Below are 20,034 nucleotides of genomic sequence, written 5' to 3'. Positions count from 1 at the left end.
TGACGAAACTTAACAAGAAGGCAGAAGTAGGTTACCCGAAGAGAAAGAAACGGAGATCGAGAAGAGGAGAGGAAGAAGGAGAAAGAATTTAAGGCTCGGAGACATTGTATTGTATCGAGGTAAAAGCAAAGGTAGGGGTAGGAGGGCATGGGAGTGAGGGTTTTATCCTTGATTTCCAAAGGAGAATGAGAGAGCAATTGAGAAGGTATTGTGATGGTGCTTCCCCCCAATAGCTACACAATCATGATTTAGTGCATTAACTTTAACCCACATCCATTTAAGTCAACTCTTTCCACTGTTCATATTTTTTGGGGTTAAAACTTAAAGAAACAATAAGTGATCATATGCATGTCTATGATGTATGCAGCCAATCCCCTTGCATGGCCTCACCTGTTGCCAAATTTAGTGCTTGGCTTGCAAGTGAGGTTTTTTTAGCCCATCTACTGTCCGCTTCGGTCCTTTACGTATTGTTGTTAGGCTCACAGTTTTAAGATGCATCTATTAGGGAAAGGTTTTCATATCCTTATAAGAAATGTTTTGTTCCTCTCTCTAACTGATTTGAGATCTCACAATCCACCACCCTTGGAGATCCAATGTTCTTGCTAGCACACCGTCTGGTGTCTAGCTCTGATACCATTTGTAACTGCCTAATCCCACCACTAGTAGATATTGTTCGCTTCGACTCGTTATGCATCGCTGTTAGCCTCACAGTTTTAAAGCACGTCTACTAGGGAGAGGTTTTCACACTCTTATAAGGGATGTTTTCACAATCCATCACCCTTGGGGACCTAGCGTCCTCGCTAGCACATCGCCCAATGTCTGGTTCTAATACCATTTGTAACTGTCCAAGCCTACTGCTAGTAGATATTGTCTGCTTCCACCCGTTACATATTGCCATCAGTTTCATGGTTTTAAAATGCGTCCACTAAGAAGAGGTTTTCATACCCTTATAAGAAATGTTTTGTCCCCTTCTCCAACTATGTGAGTCTCACAATCCACCCTATTTGGGAGCCAGTGTTCTCGTTGGCACATAGTCCAATATCTGGCTCTGATACCATTTGTAACTGTCTAAGACAATCACTAGTAGATATTGTCCGGTTTGACCAGTTACGTATCGACGTCAGCCTCATAATTTTAAAACGTGTCTACTAAGACAAACTTTCCACACATTTATAAGAAATGTTTCGTTTTCCACTCCAATTGATAGAATCTCACGTAAAAGCTTCTCAATTTCAAATGGGTACTCTAGAAAACTTCATAGATATGGATCTTATATCATGCATGTAAAGTAGTGGAAATGCCAAAATACCGAGTCGTAACAAGCTAACCGTACTAAAAGGTTGATCCGGGATCGATTTAGACTACCATTTCTGTAGGAAAAGAGAGTTGGGTTTCTATCACTTTCTAAGTCAAATAGATGCACTAAGGCATGAAAAGGAGACAACTCAGCATATCAAATTCTGTAAACACAAAGCTTAATTAATGATGGTGTTTATGTTTATGGGATAATGATTGACTAATTAAACTTAATACAAATCTTTGTATTAAATGACCTAACTTTTATACCATATTGGTATTTTAAAAAAACATAATTGATAAACTAAAAAAAGGAAAAAAAAAATGGATATGTCTAAAAAATTGAGGACGATTTTCGGTATTTGTTAGATAAACACGGCTCACCACAATGGTATGATATTGTTCACTTGTAGCATAAGCTCTTGTGGCTTTGCTTTGAGCTTTCCCAAAATACCTCGTACTAATAGAGATAGAATATATTCCCTAAATTAGCCGATGTGGGACTTTCATCCAATATTGTCTTGTAAACATCTCTAAATTTAAGGGTTTGAGTTATGAGATTCAAATTTTCACGTTTTAAAAATGTAGATCAATGCGTACTATGTAATAAGATCTCAGTAAGACAAACCAATTTGAACATAACTTAACTGAAACGTAAATGATTTGGTGTAACACGAATAAACTAAAAAAAAAAAAAAAAAATAGTAAAATGGCATCATAATCATAATGGGTGAATCAAATTCAAGAGTGCAATTGAAGATATAGCTTTAGTGAGACTACTCAAAAGTTGGTACAATCAAAGTGGTGTGTGCTATTCAATCCATGTGATGGGTATATACATAATTCTAACTATTTCTGTGTCGTTTAATGTCTATTTAGTTTATAAAATAAAAAATAAAAAAAAAATTTTACCAATGATTTTCATTTTTTAAATTAATAATTTGAATTTTTATCCAAATTTTAATAAACTTAATTTTAAACTAAGCTTATAATGTTTCATTATTTTGTTATATATTAATAAAGTTTTATAAATTAAAAAAAAATATATATTTTTGTAATTGGAAGATGAATGAATTGGGAAACTAAATTGTAACCATTGTTTTTGCTTCAAATGGGATTGTGGTTGNCACATCAAAAAAAAAAAAAAAAAAAAAAAAAAAAAAAAAAAAAAAAAAAAAACTTTCTCTTACGCTTCCATCACGACACCGACATTACATCATTTTCTCTTTTGTTTCTCGTCTGAAAGTAAGCATTAAGAATCAGAGGTCTCTTTTGTATTGGAGAGTTTTGAACCTTTGACATCATGGTCGATAGATGGTCTCTTTTGTATTGGATAGTTTTGAACCTTTGACATCATGGTCGATAGATGTAATGTATAGAATTTGAGCCGTTCATACTTGGAAAATAATCTAGTTTTCCATTTCAATGAAAGGAATTTTTCTCCGCTCTACCTTAATAAACTCAATTTTTTTTTTTTTATCGAGTTTAGTTGTGATGAAGAGATTAGATGGTCCGTTCTAAGTCCTCTTACTTGTATTTTACTACTTGTTCATGAATAGATGATCCCTTTGCTAAAAGGTAATCTAAAATATTTGAAATCAAAATTACAAAACATTTAATTTTGTTAGTTTAGCCTTCAAACTTTAACGAGAAGCAGTCGCAAAGATCATGGAGCTCTGTGACACAATCGCACTTTTGAAGCAGCGGACTAGCGATTGTGCGACACTAAAAAAGTAGCATACAGAAACAGGGTCCTATTTAAAGACCCACTTAAAATCATACCTTTCTGAAGACTAGTCACTAATCTTATTATAGGAAATCTCTATTACTACTTTTTTAAAGAGACTCCACTCATCTCATACTACAATTAATTCTAACTAAAACCAATGTATCACATACTCAGAGACCCAGAATGGGGGAGGGAGTTTCACCCTTCCACTCCCAGAATGGGTTGGGGTTAGAGATACTGAGGTTTAGACAGTAAATAAGTAACTACCTGACTCCTTACGAACAAACACTTAGAGATAAGTGTAGACTCTGATGTGATGACTTTTGTGGAAGGGCCCTCTCACATCAGACTAGTAAGGCACCATCCACTGTGCACAAATACCGAAGGCTTAGTGGAACTTCCTTCGGTGACTGCAGCGGCGAGTAACAAATACATTACTCCTTACGAAAACACACATAGACTCAGATGTGAAAAATTACTTCATATCTGACGAGTAAGGCACCATCCACTGTGCACCAATACCTAAGGCTTAGTGGAACTTCCTTAGGTGACTGCAGCGGCGAGTAAGGGAAACTGCTTATTAAGTCTTGCTATAATCCCCTACCTTATTCCTGACGTTACACACTTCTCGATAAGTCTAGACACTGATGTAAAGGTATCTACAACTATCTTTATAATATCTTTGGCTCGATAACGATAAGTGTTTAACACAGGAATATGAAGTCTTGCCTTATCTGACACTATCTTACCCTATCGGATATTTGGTATCTTACCCTATCGGATATCTGACCCAATCGTCATCTTACCCTATCGGATATCTGACCCAATCGTCATCTTACCCTATCGACTTTGGGCCATATCCCATTGTTGTAATATCTTATTTTTGCCAATAGAGACCATTACCCAACACACCCTCTGAGGTAGGAAATACCTTATCTTACCTTATCATGAGGTAGCCCTACCTTACCTTATCATGAGGTTGTCATATCCAGTTTTTGCCATTTCTGTATAATACTGCAGTGCGAATTACCCTCATACCTTCTGAGGTAGGAAAGGCTAAGGAAATGCGTATTACCCTCATACCTTATCAGGAGTAGGAAAGGCCCTATTACCCTCAGACCTTATCAGGAGTAGGAAAGGCAATGTGTTGAACAGGAAAATGAAATAGCCTTAGCAAGTGAGCTAAGCCAATTTGTTCTTGCGTCACCTACGGCCAAGCGACGTATAATCGAGCCTCTGGCCTCAGTTTTAAAAGAAGGTTTTAGAAAATGAGGTTAGAGAGAGATTTTTTAAAGAGACGTTTATATAAGCAAGCAAGAGAGAGATAACAACGACTTAGCATATATAACCTTGGGTAAAGAGGAGTTGACAACTAGTCATATCCCCTATAGTACATTCGGATGCATTTCATGTCTGGCAGGCCTAGACATGATATTTTTGAGGTGTCATACACCCTATAACTACAAAAGTAAAAACACTCGAATGAAAAGACATGACAAGAGTTTGGCTTGCCATGAGTATGCGTCCATGGACAACACGCCCTGGACGAGCATGACTGTGACATTCCACTACTCCCCGGTTAACTTTTGGTTGATTACCGACATTCTTGATTTTTCCAATGTATGTCCGCCGCGCGCTCGAGCCAACCACTCGATCGCCTCTTTGACTGTTATCACAACCCAATTCCTGAAATCCCCTATTCACCAATACCCAAATTTGTTCTTTGCTTTCTTCTTCACCTTCCAAATATGTCATTATTGAGGTTAGTGACACAATCGCACTTTTAAAGGCAGCGGACTAGCGATTGTGCGGCACTCACTTTCCAATGACAAGTGAGCTAAGCCAATTTGTTCTTGTGTCGCCTACGGCCAAGCGACGTATGATCGAGCCTCTAGCCTCGATTTTGAAAGAAGGTTTTAGAAAACGAGGGTAGAGAGAGATTTTTGAAAGAGACGTTATATAAGCAAGCAAGAGAAAGATAACAACGGCTTAGTATATATAACCTTGGGTAGGGACATTATATAAGCAAACAAGAGAGAGATAACAACGGCTTAGCATGTATAACCTTGGGTAGGGACAAGTTGACAACTAGTCATATCCCCTAGTACATTCTGAGGCATTTCATGTCTGGCAGGCCTAGACATGATATTTTTGAGGCGTCATACGCCCTAGAACTACAAAAGTAAAAACACTACAATGAAAAGACATGACAAGGGTTTGGCTTGCCATAGGCATGCGACCATGGGCAACACACCCTGGACGAGCATGACCGTGACATCCTCCCCTACTTAATTGGTTGACGACCCCGTCAACCGACTACTTTCAAACCTAGCGATGGGGATGGCGGCGGAGTTCAGATCTTCGGCGTGTTCCCAGCTGGTTTCCTCTGTAGGGAGATTCTTCCATTTGACAAGGAATTCACGAATCGTCCGTACAGGTCTTCCTATCTTCCTAACCTTGTCGGCGAGGATCTCCTCTACTTCTTTTGTTTCTTTTTGCCTCAGATCGATGCTCGGTCTTGTGATTGCATTTCGTTGGTCGTCGTCTGGGTCAGGGTGGTATGGCTTCAAGTTGCTCACATGAATTACTGGGTGGATTTTCATCCATGCGGGGAGTGCAACTCGGTAGGAGGTAGTCCCGATCTTTTTAAGAACTTCAACCGGGCCTTCATATTTTCGAACTAGTCTCTGGTCCTTTCGGCTGTGAAATCTGATCTGTTCTGGTTTCAGCTTGATGAGGACTTGATCTCCTGCTTAGAATTGAAGGGGGCGACGCTTCTTGTCTGCCCACTTTTTCATATGCTTGGAAGCCTTCTCTAAATATGCCCGGGCTATATCTGTTGTCTGCTTCCATTCTCTTGTGAAGTTGTGAGCTTGAGAGTTTTTCCCTGCATAAGGATGATCAATAATATGGGGTAAGGTTGGTTGTCGTCCACTTACAATTTCAAAGGGACTCTTTCCCGTAGACGAGCTGGTTTGACAATTGAAGCAAAATTGGGCGACATCTAACAGTTGTATCCAGTTCTTCTGGCGAGCGTCGACGAAGTGACGTAAGTATTCTTCGAGCAAGCAATTGAACCGTTCTGTCTGACCATCGGTTTGGGGGTGGTAACTCGAGGAGATGTTTAAGGTTGTTCCCAAGAAGGCGAATAATTCGGTCCAGAATGTCCCAATGAATCTGCCATCCCGATCACTGATGATGCTCGACGGAATGCCCCATAACTTTACAATGTGTTTGAAAAATAGTTGAGCTGTGAGTTCGGCCGAGCATAATTTGGGAGTGGGGATGAACGTCGCATATTTTGAGAATCGGTCTACGATAACCAAGATAGCGTCATATTCCCCGACTTTTGGGAGGTGTGTTATGAAGTCAGAGATACGCTTTCCCAGGGTCTTGTCGGCACAGGTAGAGGTTCCAAGAGTCCTGAGACTTTGGCTTTCTCGACTTTGTCCTGTTGACAGATGAGGCACGTCTTGGTGTATTGCATGATGTCGTCTTGCATGTTTGGCTAGAAGTACCCCTTTTTTATTAGAGCGTATGTTCTTTGCCACCCAGGGTGTCCGGCCCATAAGGTATCATGACATTCCTGAATGAGCTTCTTCCTCAGTTCTCCCGTTCTTGGGACATACAATCTGTTTCCTTTTGTCATCAGAAGGTCTCCCTCTACCCAAAACTATCGTGTTTTCCCAGCTTTAGCTAGTTCGACGACGGCTTTGGCCGATGGGTCTTTATGTTAATGTTCCTTGATGATGTCGCGCATCGATCCATTGATCTTACTTGAGTGAATATGGGCTAACATGCACAGGGCCACATGTTCTCCCTTCCGACTCAGTGCGTCGGCTGCTTGATTTCTCTTTCCTGCTTTGTGTTCAAACTTGAAGTCGAATTCAGCCAACGACTCCTGCCACCGGGCTTGTTTTGCCGTCAATTTTGGTTGATCAAAGAAGTGGCAAATGGCGTTGTTATCCGTCTTCACTACGAACTGTGATCCCAAGAGATACTGTCTCCAGACTCGAAGGCAATGGACTACTGCCAGCATTTCTTTTTCAGAGACAGTGTATCTACGTTCGGCGTCATTGAGCTTTTGACTTTCGAAAGCGATGGGGTGGCCTTCCTGAATAAGGACCCCACCTAGGGCAAAGTCGGAAGCGTCTGTTTCTATTTCAAATGGCTTTGTAACATCTACCAATCCGAGGACAGGACCCCTCATCATGGTTGTTTTCAGATCTTCAAAGGCCATTTGACAATCATTTGACCACGATCAAGGGTGGTCTTTCTTCAACAGCTCTGTCAATGGGGCGGCTCGTCGTGAAAACCCTTCGACAAATCGCCTATAGTAGTTTGTTAATCCTAAGAAGGACCGCAAATCGGATACGGAAGTAGGAACCTTCCATTCTTGGATAGCTTTTATCTTATCGCTATCCATACTAATTTGTCCACATTTGACGACCAAGGAAGTTGATGCATGTTTGTGCGAATGCACATTTCTCTTTCTTGACATACAGTTGGTTTTGTAGTAGCTTGTCGAACACCAGCTTCAAGTGCACTTTGTGTTCCTCTAGGGTTGTGTTGTAAACCACTATGTCGTCGAGGTATACTATGACAAACTGATCCAAGTATTCGTAGAAAACTTGGTTCATCAATGTGCAGAAAGTAGCTGGAGCGTTTGTCAAGCCAAAGGGCATTACTAGGAATTCGAAGGCCCCATATCTTGTTACGCACGTCGTCTTGGGCTCGTCCCCTTCGGCAATACGTACTTGGTAATACCCTGATCGTAAGTCCAACTTCGTGAAGTACTTGGCCCCGTGAAGTTGGTCGAACAAGTTGGATATTATCGGCAGTGGATATTTGTTGCGTACTGTCACCTTGTTTAAGGCTCTATAGTCTATGCACAGACGCAACGTCCCATCCTTCTTCTTCTGGAACAGTACGGGGGCTCCGTAGGGTGCCTTTGCCGGGCGGATGAATCCCGCCTTCAGCAACTCATCCAGTTGTTTCCTTAATTCGGCTAGCTCGGGCAGAGCCATCCGGTCTGCGTTCTTCGCTGGCGGTTTAACCCCGGGGATGAGTTCGATTTCGTGATCAATGCCTCGACGAGGTGGTAATGTTTGGGTAAGCTCTCTGGCATTATGTCAACATAGCTATTTAGTACCTCATTGATTTCATTTGGGACAGTTTCTTCGGTGGTTGTTACTTTCATCAATGGTATGCCCATAAATGTAGGTTCCTCTCGTGCGAGTCCCCTTTTCAATTGTATGGCCAAGATCATTCGAAGATTACCTGGTTGCTTGATGCTTGCAGGTATTACTGTGGGGTTGCGGTCGGTGATCACTAAGCATTTTGCCAGTGGCATTGGGATAACTTTGTGTTCTAGGAGGAACTTCATCCCAAGTACCACGTCAAAGTCGTCCATGCGAGCTACGACAAGATCTAGCTCTCCTGTCCAATCCCCTATTTTGAAGGGGACTCTTTTGGAAACTCCCACAATAGGCAAGGCCTCATAGTTGACAGCTTTCATTTTCCCCGGGTCCTTTTCTATAGTGAGTCCTAATCTTCGGGCTTCTTGATCGGCGATGAAGTTGTGGGTCGCTCCTGAATCTATCAGAGTGCTCCTACTCGGTTGGAAATTTATTGTCGCATCTACAAACATGAGCTCTTTCTCTACTATCTCCTTCGGTTCGACCTTCCGTTGGAGGGCTGACAAGAATTTAAGCGCGCCCATTCGGAGATTGTCTTGATCTTTCTTCTTGTCAAGCATAGTTTCAACCCTTGCGTCATTGCTCTCTTGAATGGACACTTGGAGCGCAGTGAGAGAGGCCCGATGAGGACAGTAAGATACTTTGTGGGGACCTTTACACAACATGCATTGTAAAGGGGTCGTCGGGTGGTTCCTTTGGTGGTAAGGTCCTCGAGATGTCCCCGCTTGGTTGTTCTGAGGAGGTCTATCCGTCCTTCCACTTGGTCTATCGTTACCTCCATTCGGCCTGTTGGGGCTTCCATTTCGATGACTTGGTGGTTTGTATGTCTTGCCCCCAGTGTTTGGGACTGGTGTCATTCTCCTTTGGGATCCCGCTTCGTTCCCATAGTCTAGGAGTCTCTCGGCACAGGCCATTGCGACGGCTAGGGTTTGGACCTTGTTCTCGTGTAGCTTTGTTTTGGCCCAGGCTGTAACCCATTTATAAAGAAGAACACCTTGTTCTTCTCTGATGTGCCCCTGATATCTAGCATCAGGGTTGAAAACTGTCTGACATAGTCTCGTATGCCTCCAGTGTGTTTCAGGTCTACTAGTTTTTCCATTGCTAAATGTCCTGCGTTTTCGAGGAGGAACTGGTCCCTCAACTCTTTCTTAAGGTCCTCCCATGAGTCAATGGTGCACAATCCATCCTCGATGTCTTGCACCTTCGTACGCCACCATAGTTTGGCGTCGTCTATGAGATACATCGAGGCTACGGTCACCTTCTTGTCGTCAGTACAAGCCGTTGTGGCTTTGAAGTACTGTTCGACATCAAAGATGAAGTTTTCCAACTCTTTGGCGTCCCGATTCCCTTTAAAGGCTCTAGAATCTGGGAATCTTAGTTTGTTGGACCTTGTATTAGTTTGCCCAGCCGTGACGTTCTCCACGGCTTTCATGGTCACTTCAATTCGAGTGCCCATGGAGGCCATCCTTTCTTGGATGTCGTCGATTGTTGTTCTGAATTCAACAGCTAATTCATTGAACAAGCTCATCATTGTATTTTGTAGCACGTCGAACTCTTCGCCACGTCCCTCCTTGTGCGCGACAGAGCTATCCGGACTACCAGACGGTTTTGGGCTGCTCGTAGGAGCAACTCTTTCTTTGAGCTAGGTCACTCAAAACATCAATTCTGTGATTGGCAACCCATCCAGGCGGTTGCCCATTGCGTCGATTCCTACGACTTTCTCACTCAATTCGGTCACCCGTGCTTCCAGGAAGCGGAGGGTGTCAGGGACTTCTTTGAGGAACAACATTTCCTCCTCTATTAGCGTAAGCCGGTCGGCTTGTGCTTTGGGTGTCGACTTTGTCGCCGACATGGTTTCGATCTTTACTGTGTCACGGAGCTAACAAAGCTCTGATACCACTTGACACAATCGCACTTTTAAAGGCAGCGGACTAGCGATTGTGCGGCACTCACTTTCCAACGACAAGTGAGCTAAGTCAATTTGTTCTTGCGTCGCCTACGGCCAAGCGACGTATGATCGAGCCTCTAGCCTCGGTTTTGAAAGAAGGTTTTAGAAAACGAGGGTAGAGAGAGATTTTAGAAAGAGAGATTTTTGAAAGAGACGTTATATAAGCAAGCAAGAGAGAGATAACAACGACTTAGCATATATAACCTTGGGTAGGGAGAAGTTGACAACTAGTCATATCCCCTATAGTAGATTGTGAGGCATTTCATCTCTGGCAAGCCTAGACATGATATTTTTGAGGCTCATACTCCCTACAACTAGAAAAGTAAAAACATTAGAATGAAGAAAGACATGACAAGGGTATGACAGAATGAAAAAAGACATGACAAGAGTTTGGCTTGCCATACGCATGCGGCCATGGACAACGGACGAGCATGACCGTGACAGTTAGCATCACCACCCCAGCCGCGGGGAAGCCAAGATCAACACACCCATCAAAATTTCTACAGAACTTATGGACGCGGACTAACCAAGGTCCTTCTTATCACAGGTCTCTCTTCTTTTTTTCCCTTTGATTTCTACTTTTTTTTGGAACTCGTTCTGATGGCTGTAAAATGGATGTAGGCTTGGCCGGAACCCACGATTCATGGGGACCCCAAATCCAAGGCTTTATAGGGACAGATTTTCCCAACGAAGACGGCGACAGGGACGTCGTCGGTGACCGAAATGCCACCGGTGTCGGCGAGGAAGTTACCTCCGAGAATGGCGGTGGGATCGAGGTTTGTGCATTTGATAATCGGGGAATGGGTCGGAGCTCCGTCCCCACAAAAAAATCTGCATATACGTGAATTCGACATTCTTTTGTTTATGAATCACTTTCTCAAATCTCTTATCGTTGTTGCATATCTGATAAAATTAATTAGAATTTGGGGATTTAGGTCAAAATACCCTAAGAGNTTTTTTTTTTTTTTTTTTTTTTTTTTTTTTTTTTTTGTTTCAATTAGTTTGTAATCTGTTTTTCTTCTCTGGGTTGTGCAGAACAAAGATAATGGCGAAGGATGCCATTGCCTTATTGGATCATTTGGGGTGGGAAAAAGCTCATATTCTTGGTCATTCCATGGGTGAGTGACTTTTTAACTCTGCTCAATGACTTCTGGACAAGAAATTGTGGAAGCCTTACCTTCTTGTAGTTATCAGTTCTTTGTTCTAACTTGTCATCTGGGTATCGGAATAGGAGGTATGATAGCTTGCAAATTAGCGGCTATGGCGCCAGGAAGATTCAAGTCATTGGCCATGCTCAATGTAACTGGTGGAGGTTTTCAATGTTGCCCTAAGGTATCTGATTAAATGTTTAGTGTTTCCACTTTGCGCTGTTTATTTGTTTTATCATCTTCAGAAAAATGTCAAAAGCTGCTAGCATGTTCTTTCATTTATTTAGTGCGTAAATATAATAAATTACTACTAGTTCTAATGTGAGATTTCAAAGAGGACAATATCTGTTAATGGTGGGCTTGGGCTTGGGCTTGGGCTGTTACAAATGGTATCAAAGCCAGACATTGGATGATGTGCCAACGAGGAGACTGAGCCCGAAGGGGATAGACATGAGGTGGTGTGTCAGCAAGGACATTGAGTCCCCAAAGGGGTGGATTGGGGGGTCCCACATCGATTGGAGAAGGAAACGAGTGCCAGCGAGGACGCTGGGCTCCAAATGGGGGTGGATTGTGAGTTCCCACATCGTTTGGGGAGAAGAACGAAACACTCTTTTATAAGGGTGTGGAGATCTCTCCCTAGCAAACATGTTTTAAAAACTTTGAGGGGAAGCACGAAAAGGGAAGCCTAAAGAAGAGAATATCAGCTAGCGGTTGGTGAAGATGAGACTTAGAACATGAATTTAACATTAAAGCCCTTGATTGAAACTGAAAAATGCTATTCAGTTGTGGTGGAGCTGTTTCTTAAGAAATAATGCTAATGCCTTTCTTCTCACTCTTTCTTGTAGCTTGACCCGCAAACATTCAAAATTGCAGTGAGATTCTTAAAGGCCAAGACTCCTGAACGAAGGACTAGTGTTGATTTGGATATCCACTATTCGAAGGTAAACGAAATCGTCGTCTATCTTCTGTTACCTTCGACGCTGTGAATTTGAATGAGGCTGTGTAGATGAATGACTGTTAACGTCTTGAAGCATGTCAATAGAAATATTATTGTATCTTTTGGTGCAGGAGTATCTTGAGGAGTATGTTGGATTTGAAAAAAGAAGAGCAGTATTATATCAGGTATGTATGATGGGCTGGTCATTCTCATCTGCCTTTATGTAGCCTTAATAGTTGGATTCTGGCTCTCTTCCCTTTTTATTAAATCTGATCCGCTCCCTCTTTTTGAACCATGCTCTCCACGTGGGACCTCCCGAAAAAGGAGGGAAAATGGAAACAATAAGTTAGTTCTCACATTGGTTAGAGAGGGGAACGAAACATTCCTTATAGGGGTGTAGAAACCTCTCCCTAGCATACGTGTTTTAAAACCATGAGGCTAATGACAATACATAACGGGCCCAAACGGACAAATATCTACTAGCGGTGAGTTTGAGTTGTTACAAGTTCTTTCTATGATTTCAAAAGCTTGCTAATGGTGTTGAAATTAGTCTGAAATATAGCTCCATTGCCATGTAGAGTTGTATTCTTGTGAGATCCCACGTTGGTTGGTTGAGGAGGGGGACGAAACATTCCTCATAAGGGTGTGGAAACCTCTCCCTAGCAAACACGTTTTAAAAACCTTGAGGGGGAGCTCAAAAGGAAAAGCCTAAAAAAAACAATATTGGCTAGCGATGGGTTGAGCTGTTACAATTCTTTTTTTTTTTTTTTTGGTCAACTAGTTAATTTTACCATCACTAGTTTGAACTGATCTCGTGCAGTTTTTAGATCGTTTGGAACTGTACAACATCCCGTTACAAAAATAAATGTGCTTTTTCGATCATGTTATTAAGTTATTATCTAACAAGAGCCAAGTGTAGGCAATGATCACTGCATATGGAATCTAACCATGTAGGAAAAGGAGTGAAAAAAATCCATGAACCCTCTTAGAACAAGCTTCTTTTGAACTTCCTTGTGGAAATGACTTTAATAAAGGGAATAAGTTGAACTAAAAACTAATGTCAGTCGTAAGGAGACTTGGTTGAGAACGGTCCACCTTCTTCATGTCTATCGAGTTCCTTGCCACGACATTGCGATAATTATGTTCTTGAGTCTCAACTCTCGAGTATAAATAATTCCCTCCCATTTCTCTGATTGATCAAAGTCGTTAAATGACCTTTAAATGTGTTTGTATAGATGTATTTATGCGTAGATACTTGATAAGGAATCAATATAAGAGAAATATGATTCAAATTACTTTGTTGATCGAATATCTCAAGACAAGAACACTTATTTGAGATTCGAATCACTCCACAAGCAAGATCGATCATGTCAAGCTTGAATGATTCTAAACATGCAACCTAAACTACATAGAATTGTAAAGAAACTTAGCACTTGGCTAAAGGAAAGGTAAGAACACTTCGTCCTAATGATAACGAATCTTGTTGATCAAATATCTCAAGGCAAGAACACTTGTTTGAGATTCGAATCACTCTACAAGTAAGATTGATCATGTTAAGCTTGAATGCAATTTAAAGTACATAGAATTACAAAGAAACTTGATCATCGGCTAAAGGAAAGCACAAATGTTGTTTTTACTTCATTTTCCAAGTATACTTTACAAAGACAATATACGTGGTTTTATACAATCCAAAATGTCCTTAACCTTTCATGAGACGTTCAAAGAGATGTAAAACTTCCATATCTTATGACCATAATTAGCCATTATGTAAATGTAACTTAAAACAAATTGAAAGTCTTAAAATACATGAATGAAATACCATAACTCTAAATTATCATCAAACAAATAATTTATAACCATAAATTTCATTCTTTTTTAATGTAGCATGAATTGCAACATCTTCATTGAAGTTTATCGTGCATGATTGATGCCTTGGTTCATATCAAAACCTCTTTCTAAGTGGATGATTTTTGTTTAAACCACGTGTACATATCGAGAGACACTTGTTTGAGAAGCTAGTTAAAAACTAAAGGTGTCTATGACACCATTTCATCTGTTGATCGTTTATATCGATTTTTCTCGATATCTCTATGAACTATGTTTCTCTGGACATAGAAATTTGGATTCTTAGTCAACTCGAAACAATTATATTTCAGGAATATGTTAAAGGTATATCAGCAACAGGAATGCAGTCTAATGCTGGTTTTGCTGGTCAAGTTAATGCATGTTGGACGCATAAAGTGACAAAAAAAGAGATAGAATGCCTTAAGTCTGCTGGATTTCTTGTATCAGTCATTCATGGCAGGTAAACAATCAGCAAAGTTTTTTGTGCACATATTTATATAACTAATTGACCTCGTCGTCGATGATGACTGAATCCTTTTCGATCACTAGGCATGATGTTATTGCTCAGATGTACTATGCTAGAAGACTTGCCGAAAAGCTGTATCCTGTTGCTAGAATGGTAGACCTCCATGGAGGTCATCTAGTCTGTCGTGAAAAAACCGAAGAGGTATAATTTTCATCCAAATCAATCGATAAGTTGTGAACAGAAACCGAAAAGTTGAGTTCGTTTTCTGAGAAATTCAGGTAAATCGAGCTCTTCTCGACTTAATTAGAGCCTCGGAAATGAAGACGAGTCCACACGAGTGGACAAACTTGGCAAAGAAAAGATCATGTGAGCATTTTTGTTCTAATGGTGTTCTCTATGGTTGTTTGGAAATGCTAAAAAATCTATTGGTTCTAACAGGGTGGATGGAGGAGAGAATGGCTTTTGTAACACTGAAGAATGAAGGAGGAGGAAGCAGTATCTCCTCCTCCTCCTCCTCCTCCTCCGCCTCCTCCTCCGCCAAACCTTTCTTCTTAGAGAGACTCCATCTTTTCGTGTTGTATCTCTTTGGTCTGATTCTTTTTGAGTTCGAGTATCTCCGGAACGGCCTGAAAAGCTTGAAACCGGTCCGAGACTGAGCCTCTCTTACTCCAGATCTTCTTAGAGGTGAGCTATATGATTGTTCTTCGTTGCAGGGTCTGTTTCATTTTTGCTAAACTGTAGTCGGGGAATGAGTTCTCTCTCAATATTGAGAACCTTCAAGGGAAACCATCAAAAGGACCTATCTTACAAGGCTGATATACCCTCCCCTATTGAGTTAAACTATATATATCCTTCTGTATAATTTATAAAAATGTTCATATTGTATCAATAAATGTGTATTGTATTCTTCTTGATTTAAACTAATATAGGGCGCACCAACCCGAAATTTAATCAAGCACCAAGTCCGTGGATTTCTTTCGAATCGAAATATTTCCAAAAAGGGTTATGAACGGGCTAGACTTGTATGTTTATTGTTAGCACTGAATCGAAATTGGATGAATCATAGCTTATGCAAAGAAGAGGAAAAAAAATTGCTTACGGAGAGGTGTGTTGAAGGGCTCTCGTTCAACGGATCAAAAATATGTCAGGAGATAACAGGCTTGATGACTCGAAAGACCTCCCAAAGTGTGTTGACAAGGCTGGACAAGTATAGAGGAAGGAATATTTCATATATATGCCTTTGGAATATACCAATATGCCCACATAAATACCACCAAATATGACTCATTATATGTTTTTTTTTTTTTTTTTTTGAAGTAAACATTGACTAACCTTTAAGAAAATATTGGACTGGAGTAGGTTCGGTCAAAATGAGGCACTTGGTGCGGTGAACCTAGATCGAACACGTGACCTTCAAATTTTCAGTCTGACGCTCTCCCAACTAATCTATCCCCACTTTTTACTAAAGTTAATAATATGTAACTTTGATGCGGTGGACTTAACATTCGCTATTTCACTATTTTTAGATCGATAGTCGAGTTATGCCTCGAGGTACCAAATACAATGAACATGGATTGAACATGTGACTTTTAGATCTTCAGTCTGGCACATCATCATACAAGTTGTCTAACAAAGCCAAGAGTGAAGTCACTTATTTAGTTGATCTAAGTCAATGTCACTAAATTTTCCTGTTCTTTTGATTCTACTCGTCGAGGTCTAGTTTCGAAGTTAACTCCAAATTGACTTCATTTTTTTTCCTTCGGTAAAAAAAAAAAAAGAAAAAAGAATAGTAGGAATATTAAGAAGTAAAAAGAGAAATGAATTAGGATAATGAAAATTGTAAGTAAATAAGATAATATAACGAAGGAAATGGAGTAAGTGGATAACGACATGAATCAATTAAAGCCTATATGTGACTGTTTATTGAATATTTTATACCCACTCATACTACTTTCAGATGGGTCATGAAGTAGCGATCGAAAACGTGCGACAGCTACAAAAGACCTTGTAGTTTGTAATCTTTTACCTATTTTGGTTTTTATATTTGTATTTAAATTTTATTAACCGTGTATTAATACATATTCGTTCCTAGTTCATAATCTTCAACAACATATCCTTGATCCCTATTGTTGAATTATATATTTATTTGAGATTTTGATAACATTTTCATGCAACATAGTTAGTTATTTGTTTATCAGACATATAAAATAAAATCTCAAATCAAACGATCTTTGAATTTTGAGCACGGTTTTTATTTAGTCGTCATAGAATACCTTTTGGCTTTTAAGTTTTAAACTATTTAACCCTGTTGGATGATGAAAGTCCACATGTGCTAATTTAGGGAATGATCATGAGTTTATAATCAATGAATACTCTCTCCATTTGGTTGAGGCGTTGCGAGGAAACCCAGAGCAAAGCAATGAGAGCTTATGCTCAAAGTGGACAATATCATACCATTGTGGAGAGTCGTGTTCATCTAACATGGTTTCAGAGCTATGCCCTAAATCCTCAAATGTCGAACAAATGACTCATGACTAAGACTCCAAAAGAAAAGGGAGCCGAGCCTTCATTAAGGGGAGACATACTTTGTTTAAAGGAAGGTGTTGGACCCACATCGACTAATTCAAGGAAGATCATGAGTTTATAATCAATAAATGCTCTCTAACTTGTGGTTGGTCTCTAATTTTTAAAATATTACATTTTTTATTAATTTAATAATTTAATTTTCATCTGATCTATAAACCTAAATTACTTTGTTATTAATTAATTTAAAAATCAACATTTTTTTGGGTGGAAAATACACATCATAATTATTTTAATTAACTAACTGAAAGTTTATTTACAAATTAAAAATAAACTCCAGAATAATTATAAAAATATATTTTAAAATTTACTGAAAAAAAAGAGAAAAACGAAGAACAAAATAGAGGGGAAGCATCAAATCGAATTCGGCGTTTGACCTGGACTGACACAGAACCAGACCTCCGCAGAGCGAAGCGAGGAGGTGGAGGAAGAACGCCAAGAAGACTCGTTTCGCTGTAATCCGCAGCGGCTGCTCGTCAAATTCTTCTGTTTTTCATTCATTTCAAACCTCAATTTCTCAATTCTGCACTCATTTCAGCAGCTCGCCATGTTTCACTCAAACAATATGCAGGCATCTCTCTCTCTCTCTCTCTCTCTCTCTCTCTCCCTTACTTAATCTGTCTGGTTTATGCGTACTCGTAGACCTAGAATTTGCTTCTGGCTTGTCGGATTTTCCTGTTCCCCTGCATTTTTGTTGAGGCTTTAGTAGAGCAGTAGGTGGCTGTTGTTGTGTGCTTCTGTTTACGACAATTTATGAAGAAATTGGAGTGGAGAGATTGTTGGAGTTTGATTGTTTCTGAATTTTCTTGAATTTCTCCTCTGTGTTGGCCTCTAATTGTGCTCTGTCTGGCAGCTGGCTATTCGCATACCGACATCGCCGGCCCAAGATTCTACGCAGTATATGCAAGTCGATCAGAGCGACAGTTCGTGTGTCGTGAGGAATGATATGCAAAATGGGGGCTTTGCTCATGCGGAATACATCTTCAATTTTTCCAAGGTGTCATCATCATACTCATTTGGGTTTCTTTTTTTTTATACAAGTTTGTTTTCGGATTACGGTTGTATGGATAAACAATGCACAAGTGTGGGGAGCATGTTGTAAACTCTCGGTTGACAGTGGTTTGCTTGTATTCGCTTAGCTAGTGAATTGCTAGTCTCATGCATCATTGGACTGATTCCTGCAGAAACTTCAAGAGGATCTACAGACGTTCGGAATGAAAATAAAGCAACACGAGGACAACATTAAATTTCTCAAGACTCAGAAAAGCAAATTAGATGAATCCATCCTCGATTTGCAAGGTATTTTATCTATAATTGTTGGGAAGTGAATTTGTTCTTAGATGGAAAAACGTGGGCAATATAACATGCTTGCAATCGTTTGTCATTTACCATCAAGGTGATTGGTCATGGCAAGCATTGCATCAAAAAAGCATATATTAGTTTTGGTGATTTTATTATGTATGGTTTGTGGGGTTTATGTTATATTACTCACCAAAATATATTACGCATTTAAATTTCAAGCTTGCATGTGGTGATTTTTTTTCCACATTAGATTCTTAGACATGTAGCATTGGTTTTCTCTTCCTCGTACTGTTTGTGTGAGGACTTATAAATATTCCCTTTAGTATCTTTTATCCACTTATATAGTTTTCTTCAGTTATTCTAGGCAAGTATCATCATTCTTCAGGCACGCCTGTGGCTGAAAACGAGATTCATTCCCATCCTCAAAGTGATGAGGAAACGATGCAACAGATTATGCAGCAGGAGAAGTCTGCTGCTGGAATTATTTGTAAATTGAGCGCACATCATAGTATTCAGGCTTACAATATCATGTTGACCAAAGATGTATTGGGCATTGTTGCTCGGCTTGGAAAAGTTGATGATGATAATCTTAGCAGGTCCGTGTTACTTCTACTTCTTTTAATTTTATTTTCCTCCATTTATTTTGGAATGTGGAATTTGTTATGAATCAACTGACGTTCCCTGGCCTTTTCCTCAGGTAGTTGTGGGTGGGTGGGATGGGGGTGTTGAGATTGAATTACATCACGTCTGATACATAAAACTGAGCTTTACTGTATGTCTATGCATGTCTTATTGGGCGAGGGTGGTTCACCAGATACTATACTGGATCCAAATCGATCAGATAGTCTTTTACTTGTTTGTTGTCACATTTGTTTGAAGTGTAGCTTAAACAATTAGAATGTTTAATGTAATTGGACATCTAAAGGTGGAGGTGGAAGATGAGTGTTCTTTTAGCATAATCTATGATGTCTGGCCTCTTGTTTAACTATTTTAATTTTCATTGATGTTGTGATAAAAGTTAAAAATGCTGAGGGATACTATATCATTTAAATTTGTTTTTAGTGATAGAGAAACTTTTGAAGTGGACTACATACTATCTGAAAGCAGAAGTGAGATGAGTACTTGAGCATGTGCCTTCTGTTCTTCCTGTTATGAATTGTTTGTTATTATAAGAGACAGTCTTATTACATCATCAAACAAACAATATGCATAGTGTTGCACTTACATGATTTTTTTTTAATTATTTCAATTGCAGACTTCTCTCTGAGTACTTGGGAATGGAAACCATGCTGGCAATTGTCTGTAGAACTTACGAGGGAGTTAAGGCATTAGAAATATATGACAAGGAAGGTTGCATAAACAAAAGTTTTGGAATTCATGGTCTTGGTGCTTCAATTGGGAGGAACTTGGATGGCCGGTTTCTCGTAATTTGTCTTGAACATTTGAGGCATTAGTCTTATATACTGTATCTGCTTGAAATTCTGAAGCTTAAGTTTGTAAACATTCTTTGGAGGTTTTATTTACCCATGAAAATGCTAAAAGTACCTTTTTTTTTTTTTTTTTTTTTTTTTTTTTTTTTTTT

General features: G+C 39.8%; 2 protein-coding genes and 1 long non-coding RNA gene across 5 annotated transcripts in view; 2 read left to right on the top strand and 1 right to left on the bottom strand.

Moving 5' to 3' along the window:
* Positions 1 to 2,049: 2,049 nt before the first annotated feature.
* LOC111471471 lies at positions 2,050 to 17,185 on the bottom strand. Its single transcript, XR_002715204.1, has 3 exons — positions 17,103 to 17,185; positions 13,305 to 13,310; positions 2,050 to 2,061 (listed from the first exon to the last, which is right to left on the bottom strand). It is a non-coding gene; the product is annotated as an uncharacterized LOC111471471 (long non-coding RNA).
* Positions 2,958 to 15,491, top strand: LOC111471469 (putative aminoacrylate hydrolase RutD). 2 transcript variants are annotated; one of them, XM_023117180.1, is made up of 11 exons: positions 2,958 to 2,975; positions 4,594 to 4,798; positions 10,623 to 10,718; positions 10,793 to 11,012; positions 11,207 to 11,289; positions 11,403 to 11,503; positions 12,165 to 12,260; positions 14,413 to 14,561; positions 14,651 to 14,768; positions 14,846 to 14,933; positions 15,006 to 15,491. In XM_023117180.1, the coding sequence occupies exons 2-11, from the start codon at positions 4,648 to 4,650 to the stop codon at positions 15,221 to 15,223; spliced, it is 1,320 nt and encodes a 439-aa protein (XP_022972948.1). In that variant the 5' UTR covers positions 2,958 to 2,975; positions 4,594 to 4,647; the 3' UTR covers positions 15,224 to 15,491. The 2 variants fall into 2 exon arrangements, with proteins under 2 accessions (XP_022972948.1, XP_022972949.1); XM_023117181.1 differs by lacking the exons at positions 2,958 to 2,975; positions 4,594 to 4,798; positions 10,623 to 10,718 and adding an exon at positions 12,388 to 12,441 and having other exon boundaries at positions 10,793 to 10,947.
* Positions 17,186 to 17,491: 306 nt separating the features above from the next.
* The window catches only part of LOC111471470 (protein DEFECTIVE IN MERISTEM SILENCING 3-like), a 9,635-nt gene continuing 7,092 nt past the window's right edge, over positions 17,492 to 20,034 (top strand). Inside the window, exons 1-5 of one of the 2 annotated variants that reach the window (XM_023117183.1) lie at positions 17,492 to 17,721; positions 18,004 to 18,147; positions 18,335 to 18,449; positions 18,817 to 19,048; positions 19,708 to 19,899. In XM_023117183.1, coding sequence (XP_022972951.1) covers positions 17,698 to 17,721; positions 18,004 to 18,147; positions 18,335 to 18,449; positions 18,817 to 19,048; positions 19,708 to 19,899 — 707 coding nt within the window. In that variant the 5' untranslated portion in view covers positions 17,492 to 17,697. Of the gene's footprint in view, positions 17,722 to 18,003; positions 18,148 to 18,334; positions 18,450 to 18,807; positions 19,049 to 19,707; positions 19,900 to 20,034 lie in introns of both variants that reach the window. The other variant, XM_023117182.1, reaches the window with a different exon arrangement.

This window comes from Cucurbita maxima, unplaced genomic scaffold, assembly GCF_002738345.1.
Source record: "Cucurbita maxima cultivar Rimu unplaced genomic scaffold, Cmax_1.0 Cma_Scf00053, whole genome shotgun sequence".
Lineage (NCBI taxonomy): Eukaryota > Viridiplantae > Streptophyta > Magnoliopsida > Cucurbitales > Cucurbitaceae > Cucurbita > Cucurbita maxima.
Note: the sequence above shows the minus strand (reverse complement) of the source record. Positions and strands in the feature narration are given on the sequence as shown.

Excerpts from the sequence above, each read along its gene's own strand:
- LOC111471469 (XM_023117180.1), top strand. The coding sequence starts at position 4,648 with ATGTCCGCCGCGCGCTCGAGCCAACCACTCGATCGCCTCTTTGACTGT. Across the intron at positions 11,290-11,402 it reads TATTCTTGGTCATTCCATGG|GAGGTATGATAGCTTGCAAA; the intron begins GTGAGTGACTTT and ends GTATCGGAATAG. Across the intron at positions 14,769-14,845 it reads GTCGTGAAAAAACCGAAGAG|GTAAATCGAGCTCTTCTCGA; the intron begins GTATAATTTTCA and ends TGAGAAATTCAG.